The sequence below is a fragment of the Cajanus cajan genome, chromosome 11 (assembly GCF_000230855.2).
Source record: "Cajanus cajan strain Asha chromosome 11, NIPB_CcT2T_4, whole genome shotgun sequence".
In the NCBI taxonomy this organism is placed as follows: domain Eukaryota; kingdom Viridiplantae; phylum Streptophyta; class Magnoliopsida; order Fabales; family Fabaceae; genus Cajanus; species Cajanus cajan.
This window is the reverse complement of record NC_138527.1, coordinates 42,701,871-42,714,304: the sequence shown is the minus strand read 5'-3', so window position 1 is coordinate 42,714,304 and position 12,434 is coordinate 42,701,871. Positions and strand designations below refer to the sequence as shown.

General features: G+C 33.1%; 2 protein-coding genes across 4 annotated transcripts; both read right to left on the bottom strand.

Moving 5' to 3' along the window:
- Positions 1-592: 592 nt before the first annotated feature.
- Positions 593-4,818, bottom strand: LOC109800284 (hsp70-Hsp90 organizing protein 1). Its single transcript, XM_020361068.3, has 7 exons — positions 3,800-4,818; positions 2,007-2,295; positions 1,760-1,845; positions 1,445-1,668; positions 1,287-1,353; positions 1,139-1,198; positions 593-1,041 (listed from the first exon to the last, which is right to left on the bottom strand). Exons 1-7 carry the CDS (start codon positions 4,700-4,702, stop codon positions 928-930), a joined length of 1,743 nt encoding a protein of 580 aa, XP_020216657.2. The 5' UTR covers positions 4,703-4,818; the 3' UTR covers positions 593-927.
- A 3,536-nt stretch (positions 4,819-8,354) lies between these two features.
- Positions 8,355-11,980, bottom strand: LOC109801538 (Pentapeptide repeat-containing protein). Of its 3 annotated transcripts, XM_020362634.3 has the most exons (8): positions 11,601-11,980; positions 10,890-11,097; positions 10,639-10,801; positions 10,534-10,563; positions 10,223-10,329; positions 9,589-9,623; positions 9,363-9,491; positions 8,355-8,847 (listed from the first exon to the last, which is right to left on the bottom strand). In XM_020362634.3, the coding sequence occupies exons 2-8, from the start codon at positions 11,014-11,016 to the stop codon at positions 8,656-8,658; spliced, it is 783 nt and encodes a 260-aa protein (XP_020218223.1). In that variant the 5' UTR covers positions 11,017-11,097; positions 11,601-11,980; the 3' UTR covers positions 8,355-8,655. The 3 variants fall into 3 exon arrangements, with proteins under 3 accessions (XP_020218223.1, XP_020218225.1, XP_082922796.1); XM_020362636.3 differs by lacking the exons at positions 10,890-11,097; positions 11,601-11,980 and having other exon boundaries at positions 10,223-10,312; positions 10,639-10,780; XM_083066670.1 differs by lacking the exons at positions 10,890-11,097; positions 11,601-11,980 and having other exon boundaries at positions 10,223-10,312; positions 10,534-10,684.
- Positions 11,981-12,434: the final 454 nt, after the last annotated feature.

Sequence of the window (12,434 nt, the reverse complement as noted above, 5' to 3'; positions counted from 1 at the left end):
GATTTTGGTGTAAATGGACTAATTTCTATTTGATTTTGTTTTAAGTTTATAATTTATTTTTGTTGAACATATATTAAGTACAATATGTATGCATTTTTAATTTCATATGATTATATTTATTTATTTGTAGCAAAAAAAATTTATTTAACCATAAAATAATTTTTTTTTCCATTTTTTTTATTTTTTATTTTTGTAAGCGGGCTGGCCCGCCAGCCCGCCAGCCCGCCAGCCCACCCTTAGGCAGGACGAGCCAGCATCTCCAGCCCGTTTTACATTGGCGGGCCGGGCCGGCCCACCCCATTTTTGGCGGGCCAATGGCAGGCCGGGCCAAAACGGGCCGGGCTGGCCCGTTTTGCCATCCCTACTAAAAATGCTACTTTATTTCTTGTTTTTCACTATTTCCTTTAAAAGTTTTGAAAACAAAAAACATATTGAAAACAAATTATTAGTTTTAACATAAATAAAAAAACTAACCCTAAATTTTTTAAAGAGTAATTATGTTCTTACTAATTTTTTAATATAAATCTACATACTTCTTTGTAAGGTATAAATGAAAAATAAACGCATTTAATATCTTAAAAATATAAAAGGATTAAATAAAAAGTTGTAATTAGTAGAAATTAGGAGTATGATGTACAAAGATTAAGAATTATTCACACTTAAATACTGAACCTCCACATCATAATCGCTAATATGATTAAAAGTGAGCCATATGCCCATATCACGCACGAGAAGCCAATGAAATGTAGAAAAAGGACTGCACTTGATACTCGTAAAATATAAGATTCACTAAAACAAAACAAAAGTAAAAACAACTCAAAATTTCCCACTTTTTCCCAATCAAACCTATTAAATGTCAAGGTCACACAGAAAGACATAATAATTGTGGATTGCTTTTTCACACGAACGGCGCCACCTTCCATAAATTTACCTCATCTGGACAATTCCAGCACTGACCAGCTTTTGGATCTTGTTCATCACCATTGGATTCTTCGTGTGTTCCTGTGCAGCCTTGGGATTTTCCTGGAAATCGATCAACACCTGCACAGACAGTAAATACCCAACTCCAATAAGCACATTTCATTATTTTTTATCCAACGCAAAATACACACCAACATTCAATCAAAAGGAAGCAAACCTGTCTCATAACAGGGTCTTGGAGGATGTTCTGAATTTCTGGATCCTGCATTGCCTTCGCCTACATGAAACAAAATTTATAAATTAACAAAACTTCCAACTGAAATGATCCAAACACTAAAGACTAAAAAGGTATAACATTGCCTTACCTGTCTCTCTTTCAATTCCTCGGGACTTAAGTCTCCACGGCTAGCCTTATTGATTTGTTGTATACATCTAATATGGATATTAAGATTATTAGACACACATTGCATTAAATAATATTAAACACACTATCCACATCGAAGAATGTAGACCGATATCTTACGTTCTAATGCCTTCAAGCAACTCCTGGTTGTTAGGATCAAGTTTCAACCCCTCCCTATATGTTTCCAAAGCCTTGTCATATTCCTTCATGAAATACTGAACTGCACCTTTCCTGGTATAACCCTTTACGAAGGTTGGATCAAGTTCAATGCACTTCTCCGCATCCTTTAAACCTTCAGGCATTGCTCCCAATTTAGTGTAGCATGCTGCTCTGTTACTATAAGCCTGAAAGCATTGGAGTACTTGAAACAGATTACAACCAGCAATTGCATCAAAAACAAGTATTATCACAACTGGTACAAGAGTATTAAATTACCCTAGGATCTTTCGGATTTCTTCGTAAAGACTCTGTGTAATGCTTCACAGCCTCAGGATACTTTTGCTGCTTAAAGAATTCGTTTCCTACATATCAACGTTTAGTCATACGTAGATAAGTAATAAGATGATAGAGTGAAAATATTACATAATTACAGGAGTTATTTCACAAAAAATAAAAAAATAAAAAAAAATACTACTCCTGGTGAAAAAGAACCCAGAAAGTCAAGTAAAAGAGATTATTAAACCTTTCTCTCTTTCCTCGTCAGCCAACTTTGGATCAAAATATTCTTGTTGTTCTAGTTCCTTCTTTGCCTTCTCAGCTTCGTTAAGTTTCTTCAAAGTGTCAGGGTTGCGGTGCTCAGTGAGTGCTTTCTGGAAAGTCTCAATGGCAGGCTCATAATCCTTCGAAATCTTTGCCATTTTCACCAAGGCAGTTCCTTTCCTTGTCAATGCTCTAGCTATCATCTTATAATCTGATCTTAGCTCTCTTCCTCTTTCGACAGCCTTGTCACAATCTTTTATACATTCCTCATACTGAAAAAAAAAAAAAAAAAAAAAAAAATATATATATATATATATATATATATATATATATATATATATATATTAACCCACGAATAGTTGCAAGAATGAAAAATTCAGGGTAAGGTCACTTTACCTAACTAAAATATAGAACCCCGTTATTATTATTTTTCTTGTACAACTTCCAAGTCTTAAGTATCTAAATATCTAATACGTGCTATAAAAATAAAACACCCTAAATAAATATTCACTGACTCTCACTAAAGACAAACATGGGCAAATTAGATCATATTCCCCATCCAGCACACACACTAAAAAAAACTGGGGTAACATTAATGGCATGTTCAGTGTGAAAGTTAACTTCAATCTGTATCCTCTTCTTTTTCCTCTACATGCATTCTATAAAACATGGAGTAATAAAAACATTATATGTCATTAGTCACAAACAATTTGGCGCTGTTCAACTGTTAAATACACCAATGCCTCTTGCAAATGTTGTAGGCATAACCCAACAAGATCTCAAAATCCCAGTGATTTTGAAATTTCATGGCAAAATTGTTGAGGCTTGATAAACTGATGCGTGCTAAATTCCACATTTTTCTTCAACTTTGATGGTAAGGAACGAAAATAAGCTGGTAGGATTGCATGCTTGACTGAGAAATTGGATGCCAAAGCATTGATGATACAGCTTTACCCAAAGACAAAGATGTGTGCAAGAGCTTAAACATATCATAAACTTAACACTAAAAGGAATTGTTCTGCTACCTTCTTTCAGTAATACTGACAGTGAGGCTCGGCAGAATTATGACATGTGATAAACTCTTATTGAATAGAGGTCTATTAGGATAAAGTTCTCTAAAGGCCCTTCTAAGATCAAAACAATAGAACACAAATTGAAATAAGCTTTTTTGTAAACTGAAACTATATTAGGTGCAAGTTAAAAATAATATTTCGGATAAGTTAATAAGAAGGAGATTCTAAATATTAGTTTATGCTTAATCTAATTTCAGTTTATGAAAAATAATTTTTCCTTCATATTTTTTCTCTTCTAGAAGTGCTTCTAGAGAAGTTTGCCCACATAGGCTCCAGGTGAAATCGGCTAAATGAATCATACAATGACCATAACTTAAAATATATAATGCAATGCAAGTTAAATAACGTTTCCCCATTTGATTTGAAACTGCATGACCCTGCTGTTATTTCCAAAAGCATAATCCTACGATCCCGTTTTTCCCAGTTCCCATGTAACGAGTCATAATTTATATTAATATATACAAAAGAAAAATGCTATCCAATTTGAAACGAGTTCATATTAAACAAATAAAACATTGCAACAAATAACAACTCCATTAAATGCACTATAATATATGTCCAAACAATCGCACTAAATTCATACAAACCACGAAACACTCACCCAGACTAACCTATAACGAACTACAAAAGTGCACAATTAGCATCCAAACACAAAGAAAGACAAAGTCAACTATTAACTAAGCCAACGAATAAAGAAGCATACCTTCCCAATTTCCAAGTAGACAGCAGCGCGGTTAGTGAGATACGAAATATCCTCATCATCCAACTCCAAAGCTGTCGTGTAATGTTGAATGGCGGTTTCAAAATCCTTCTTCTTGTAAGCTGCATTCCCCGCCTCCTTTTCCTTCTGAGCCTCAGCCTTCCTCTGCTTCGCGCTCCTCTCATCCTCCGTCAGTTCCATGGGCTCGGGCTCGGGCTCAGGCTCGGGTTGCTTGGTGGGCTCAGCCTCGGCGGCTCTCTTCCTCTCGGAGGGCGGCGGCGTCGGAGAATCGGGCATATCGGTGTCGCCCGTGGGAGGGGTTTGAATCTTAACGTTGAGCAAAACTCCAATGGCTTGCATGACTCTCTGGTCCTTCAAGTGCAAGTTTAGGTTATTAGGATCCTTCTGGATATCCTGCATCATCTGGACGAAATCGGGCTGTTGGAGATAGGCCCTAGTGGTGGGGTCGGCGGTGAGCCTGGCCCACATCTCAGGCCCAGAGAAGGCGTCGCCGAAGGGGTTAGTAGCCGAAGAGCGGGGCCTTGAGGCCGCCGACTTGGCCTTCTGCGCATCGGCCAGGCCCGCCTTAAGGGGCTCGTTGGCGGGGTCAATTTCGAGGCCCTTTTTGTAGGCCGAGACGGCGTCGTCGTACTGGGCCAGCCCAAGATGCGCGGCGCCAAGTCGGCTGTAGCCCTTGGACCAGTCGGGCTTGAGTTCGACCGTCTTCTTGGCGTCGGCTAAGGCATCGGCGTAGTTTTGGAGGGAGGCGTGTGCGGCGGATCGGTTGGAGTAGAGGACGTGGTTGGTGGGGGCCAAGGCGATGGCGTCGGAGAAGTGGCGGATGGCGGCGGCGTAGTCGCCGGAGGAGAAGGCTGCGTTGCCCTTGGCTTTGGCTTCGTCGGCCATGTGAGTTAGGGTTTAGGAGAAGAAAGGAATCGATGTGGAATTTGGGAAGGAAGGGAGAAGGGCTTATAGCAAATGAAATGCGCGACTAGAGACTTCTGGGATGCCGAGAGAGGTTCTCGAATGTTCTGCCAGCATCTCTTTCATGCATTTTATTTGACTAAACATTTTTATTTAATTGGGACTTTAAGACGTGTATAAATGTTTGTTTTTATATAATTACAAATTATTATAAATATATTAATTGTATGAAAATTATATTTAGAATAATACATTTTTTATTAATTTAAAAGTGTTGAAATTCAATTTATTGATATAAAAATGATCCAATGAAAAATATGTAAATAAATATAAAATAAAGATATTTTTGTTTCATATAAATTGTATTTAATACTAAAGAATTTATAATAATTTATCCATATTATTCAATCAAATAAAGCTAAGCTTTTAGATATTATAAGGAAAAAAATATATGTGTTATGTGTAAAATGCATACTATAAAACATTAAAAATGTCCGATTAAAAGGATTCAAGTGTAAATATAAATTATATATTCTAGTTTATAATATTAAAATATACTTTTTAAAAATAAAGTTAAATTTGAAAGTTCTATTAAGTTGGGATAAAGTTAAAACTAAAATAAACTAATGATAAAAAAGTTAAAATAAAAATGTGCAAAGTCTAAAATTCAGATATAACAAAATAGGCAAGAAAAGTTTTTTTTAAAATCATCAAAGATAAGAAAAGTTAAAACTTGCAAATTCTCTACCACGTGCCAAGACAACCTTAGCAGCAACAACAACACGTTAGAGGTTACCATGAATATATTATCACCTTCTTGATTCTTATATTAATATTAACAATTTACAAATTAAAAGTATAATCATTCTTAGCCCACACCCATAAAGAATTAGAAATAGATCTTTCATCAACACTATATTTTTAGAACTTTTGTCTTTGGAATTGAGGAAAGAAAACAAAAATGTTACTCATCCCAAGTTTCTTTGATGGTCATATGAACCCATTCTCTTCGGATGTTTGGGACCCTTTCAAACATTTTTCATTTTCAATTCCCTCACCACTTCTAAATTTTGGGGGGGATTCAACATTTGTGAACATGATGATGGAATGACTCTTTAAAACACACATATTTAGTTAGATGTGTCATGTATGAATTTTTTTTAAAAGATAAATATTAATGATGATAAAATCATTCTATAAGTGGAGAAAGGAACATTGAAAAGGGAGATAAAAATGACAAATGACATAAGTATCACATAACATATTTATAAGAAAAATTAGGTTATTTAAGAATGTTGAGATAAATATTTCAAGACATAGGCAAAAAAAATTTAAATTTTCAATTATTACCTAAAATATTTTTTATCACAATTATTGTAAATAGTGATTTTATTTATTATTTTAAAGAAATTTTTTAAATAAAAGTATTAAATAAAATTAAATTAATTAAAATTTATTTATATTTCAGTTTAAAAATTTATGTGCAAGACAGCCTGAGAATGAGACTATAAATAATATTTTGGGATGACAATGGGATACAATATATAATTTTTTTAGGTGGATGATAATTGTCTAAATAAAAATAATTTATTAATTTATTTATATTCATTAAAAATTTATATAGAAATTTGATTTTTTCAATTCATTTAAAATAAAAAATTTATCTCATTCATCCATTAATATTTTTTTATGAATAAAAGTAATGTTTTAAAAAATATATAAATTTTATTTTTTAATTTAAATACTTTAATTTTCTCTTTTCTTTATAACTCATTACATTTTTATGCAATCTTCTAAAATTTTTAAGACTTTTTTTTTGTGTCAAAATAGTAATGGATTTTTAGAATTTAGTGAATAATTATTAATCCTTTATAAAATTAAAAGGATAAATTAAATATAATTTATTATTTAACTTTATTATAACGAATGAGTTGGATGAATTTACTTTGTAAATAAATCAAAAATCAAATGATATATAAATAAATAAATTTATTTATGTGTATTTAAAAGAGTTATTTATAAATTACGGTAAAATTATCAATACGTGAATGTGAAAATAACAATAATCATTGCCCATTTTGTTTACTTCCCCAAAAAAGAATTGAAGAAAAATAAATAGAGAAAGTACTATATTAAGTAATTTTTGCCATCAATATTAAATTTCCTTAATTTTGGAGTCGCAAATTTTAGTCGCCCTTTATATGTTTCTTTGAGGCGTACGAATAATACACACAAAAAGAAATGACCTTGAAGCTTGAAGGATTAACCATGTTATGAAAACGGGGATATACCATATATGTTGCATTGCATGCATGCCAACATGATAATGGGAAAAAGAAGAGAAAAAGAACCTTTGAGGTCATGAAAAACAGGACAAATTTGAGGCATAGATTAATTGATCAAACTTTAAAATTATTAAATAAAAAACAGGAAAACACAAGAATTATGAGCAATACAAGGTATAACACTAGAAGGACACATCCGCAGGATGAAATGTTTAACAATCAACCTCAATGGGAGACAGAGGATTCTAACACTTTTGTTGTGTTTGTTTCTAAAATCATTAGTTACTAAATTTGAAAAGAAAATTGTTATAAAGAGAATGACAAGAATCCCATCTTGGAAAATGTGGGAGAAAAGGAACAAATGAAAAGAAAAAAAAAATAGCAAGACAGAGTAAGAAAGAGCACGTAAGTTCAAAATTAGCTTGTGAATAAGAGTCTAGTCATCACCACTAGTTTGTGTATTGTGTCGTTGTGAGCTCTAAATCTAATTGGACTTTTCAACTTTTACAAATATTGTTTTCTCTACAACTTGACCTTGGTATCTATGGCCTCTCTTATTATTGCAAAAGCCCACACAGAGAAGTACATCAACTTTGTGCACACATTATCTTTCAAAAAAAATTATATTTTTTATTCTTCATATTTTGGTGATCAAGGTTAATCATGTCACACATAAGGAACAAGATTATTTATCACCCATGTCATACATGTTGATCTTCTTTATCATATTTTAGACAAAGAAATAAATGAAATTAGTAAAATTATAATTATAGAAAAAGTTATACATCAATAAAAAAATTATATTAATATTTCAATTTGATTTAATTGTTGTTTAAAATCATTCAAGGATGAACCAGAATATTTCAATTTTATTCTTCATATTTTGGTGATCAATGTTAACCATGTCACACATAAGGAACAAGATTATTTATCACCCATGTCATACATGTTGATCTTCTTTATCATATTTTAGACAAAGAAATAAATGAAATTAGTAAAATTATAATTATAGAAAAAGTTATACATCAATAAAAAAATGATATTAATATTTCAATTTGATTTAATTGTTGTTTAAAATCATTCAAGGATGAACATATTTTCCAACTTATAGTAATTTACAATTATATATTTATATAAAAACAATACACAAGAGTACAATCAAAAACAAATTAATTTTATAAATTCAAAAGTAGTATTTCAATAAATACTGTCAAAATACTATTTAAGTTACTAAAATTACCAAATAAATTTACTTTGGGCAATTGAATATCATAAATGCTATGCAAAAGATGCCTCTTTCATACTAGAATTCCAATTCTTGAATTCGACATCCAGGAAGTCTTAGCATATAAATAGATAATATGAGAGTTTGCATGTAAGGTAAATTTAAACAAGAAACTGGAGTTACTAAGTTCATAACAATTATATGTCAGATGGATGAGAAATTATGACCAAAACCCGAAGCATAATTTTATATCCAGTAAATTTTACATAGGAGGAAGATGGCTGCACAAAATAGGTTCAAGAAATGGCATCATTTGTTGAATGTGGATATACTCCTCAGAAGTCCTAAAGGCAAACAAAGGCCTCAATTGTAGTCTCTGGTATATTTACACGGATATGATCTTGTAGCAAGATTACTCCAAGCAACTACTTTGCATCACAAAGTCCTGTTGCTTCATCACAGAAACCGTCTCGGTCAAGCAGTTTCTGAGGTGGAGCACTTAAAAGGGGAGACGATGGGGAGCCATAAGCATTTCGTCGTTTGTTCCCACATCCTAAGCTTACTCTTGTGCTTACTCCTGTCACTGGATTCGTGCCACTAGCATACTTGCATAAAGCCTATATAATTTAATCAAACAGTAACAGTCACGTTGGGTAAATATTATGCACCGAAAAAGCATTTTGACCACAATGATCATGATCATGATCATGTGTGAGGATCATGGGAGACAGATAAACTAAATAGCAAGATAAAAGACACCAAAAAAGGCCAAATGGATAGAAAGAAGAAACTGTCCAAAATTGTACAAACCCTGTTTAAGATTTTGTATTTATCTCTTCTTTTACAAGATCCTACTATTTGAAAGGGTAGCCAAAGAACTGATCAAAACAAATTTCTTTTTCTCATTATAAGGTTGTGATTGGATCTACGTAAGAATACTTTTTTCATTTGAGAACATAAAAAAAGAAAAGTGATCAATTGGAAGATGAAAACATGCTTGGATTGAATCTTATTAGTCTTTGGAATGAAACGGAAGGAGTGGAAGGGGCTTGGTGATTCTTAAATTTAAAAGAATTAAATCATTCATTTTATAGGATCATTCCTTTTATTGGTCACGAATAAATGGTTATACCTGCTTTTGGGGAAGGTCCAACACAGCATCACTAAAGTCAGCACCTTCGATGATGGCACCCCCAAGATCGCTCCGTGTGAGGACTGTTCTAAGGAGAATGGCATTAGTGAGATTGGCTTCATTCAGAACCTGTAGACCTCAAGCAAGAAAATCAAATATAAACCAAATTAAAAGAAAAAAATAATACCAGATGTATAGATAAAATTAATCAACTTGATGTAGTTACCATGCGATCCATCAATGTATCACTTAAATCAGCACCTGAAAAATGTCAAATGAAAATATTTAACAAAAATGGATTCACTGACTATTGAAAATTAAACACAAGAAACACAGTAATGTTTCTGCAAAGAAATTGATGTGTTACACAAGAATGATAAAAGCAAAAGGCTTATTTGTATACAAGAAACGCATCAATTGATGCAGACCAATGTGTATAACTTCTTTAAATTTCTGAACTGCAATATTCTTTTAATAAAAAATAAATTAGTTCTTTATGTCTTTTGCAGGAATTCATCGGGTGACTGAATTTGATAATTCAAGTGATTTTAGGAAAGGTTACTAAGTTTAATTCAATATTACAAAATCGATTTATAAGCTTCAACACTCTCCCCTGCCCCCCTCACACGCTCACTAGGATATACTCCCCAACATGACACCCTCTTAAGAAAGCAAATTGGTATGATAGGTCTAACATCTCACAAGTTGATGTGACATTCCCAACTAATGAACAATGGATCTACCAGAATCCATTAAATGAATGTATTAGACCTTTTATTTATCTCAAGAAATATCGCTTAGAATTATGCTTGTAAAGACATTACTTAACTTTTGAAATCTGTGTTGCAATAAGCTTATACCTGAAAAGTTTGCCTTGTATGCAACAGCTTTCTCAAGGTATGCACCATTGAAAGTTGAACCGCTAAAATCAGATTCTCTCATATCAGCAGCTGTGAAATTGGCTCTTCTGTATCAGTCATTCAGAATGATTATGAATAGAAGACTCCAAAGTTAGACATTATTAGATTCCATAATTTGCTATATGAAGTGACAATTTAGAATAAATTGAAGTAGCGCTTTTCTACTGTGTTTAATTGCTCCTCCTTTATTGTTTTGTTTCAGGAAAACAATAAAACTTGATATCTATTATCAAGGCCAATGGAAACATTACCTGAAATTTTCATTCACATGCACCGCTTTCCTGCACAACAATAAGCAATACGAATTCAGTTATTATCAGTTCGCCGAAAGACAAAATAAAATGAAAGAAAGCTACCTAAGGTCTGCAGAACCATATTGTGCAGCAGATCCAATTCCAAATTCACCCCTCATTTCAGCCTCGAATTTGTTGAGATCAGCAAGGGCAGACATGTCAGAGCTGAAGGCAATAACCGCCGCAGCCAACGTCGCCGAAATCACTTTTCCCCATTTCCTGGATTCTGCATTGCATGCCACTCGTTGTGTTACAGCTTACAACTCTCTTTCTTCTTTCAACCAATAAAAGAGAAAAGGGTACTCAGTACTCACCTTCACGCTGATCTCTGTTTGAGTTCATTCGGCACACAACAGCAAATGGCTTTGAAATCTTGCAAGTTGAGGTTGAAGATACGAGAAGCGAATTAATTGAAAGTGGTGACAATGAATTGATTGCCATTATCGTAACGAGCAACAAGACACGACTAGTTGAACCAAGGAACGACGAAGGAGAAACGAATTGGAGCTTCAGTTATTCATTCTGAAAGTGGAAGCATGGAGTAGTGGTAAGTATGAGCACACGTGTTCAAGTGTTATCTGCTTTCTCGTAACGCCACGTTGTCAATATTTATTGCTCATTTCTCTAAACTACAAATGAAAACATGTTTAATTTAACATGAATCAATCAGCCAATTAATTAAAAATGGCTTTTAAAATTATTATTATTATAAATATCAATAAATTTATATGTAATATTTTGTTATTGAATAATCGTGTCAAAAAATATATATTGTAAGTACTCGTACTTACAACTGTGAAATTACAAAATATAACTAATTCAACTTGAATGTTTAGCTTATTTCTTGCCATGTTACAAAAAGTTACACCATTTTCTATTTGGAATGAGGTCTACTAGACAATCGTTTAACATAAGCAAAGAAAGACTAATTAAAGCAAACATTAGGGCAATGGTTAGCTACCATAGAAAAAATGGCTAATTAAAGCTAATCGCACTTTATAAATAGCAGAGAAAATGAGTTCGACCGTCTTCTTGGCGTCGGCTAAGGCGTCGGCGTAGTTTTGGAGGAAGGCGTGTGCGGCGAATCGGTTGGAGTAGAGGACGTGGTTGGTGGGGGCCAAGGCGATGGCGTCGGAGAAGTGGCGGATGGCGGCGGCGTAGTCGCCGGAGGAGAAGGCTGCGTTGCCCTTGGCTTTGGCTTCGTCGGCCATGTGAGTTAGGGTTTAGGAGAAGAAAGGAATCGATGTGGAATTGGGGAAGGAAGGGAGAAGGGCTTACAGGAAATGAAATGCGCGACTAGAGACTTCTGGGATGCCGAGAGAGATTCTGGATGGAATGTTCTGCCAGCATCACTACTTGATTAGGAAATTGGATTTGAGATTCTGGAATGTTCTCTCCGTCCTTTTTCCAGCAATATTTGAGATTCTGGAATGTTCTGCCAGCATCACTACTTGATTAAGAATTTAGATCCTCTCCGATAATATTTTCTCCAATCTTTTTCTAGCAATATTAATAATTATTAAATATATTTAATAGTTCAAATTTAAGTTTTTTTTTTCTTCTCTGAAATATCCATTATAAAATTAAATTTGAATCATTAAATATATCTAATGATTATTAGTGTTACTAGAGAGAGACCGAAGAAAAAATATTGTAAAGAGAGAATTTAAATTTGGACCAAGGTTAATAATAATAATAATAATAATAATAATAATAATAATAATAATAATAATAATAATAATAATAATAATAATAATAATAATAATAATAATAATAATAATAATAATAATAATACCATCTCTTTCTTTCTGTTTCATGCATTTTTATTTCACTGAACTTTTTTTTTTAATTGGGACTTT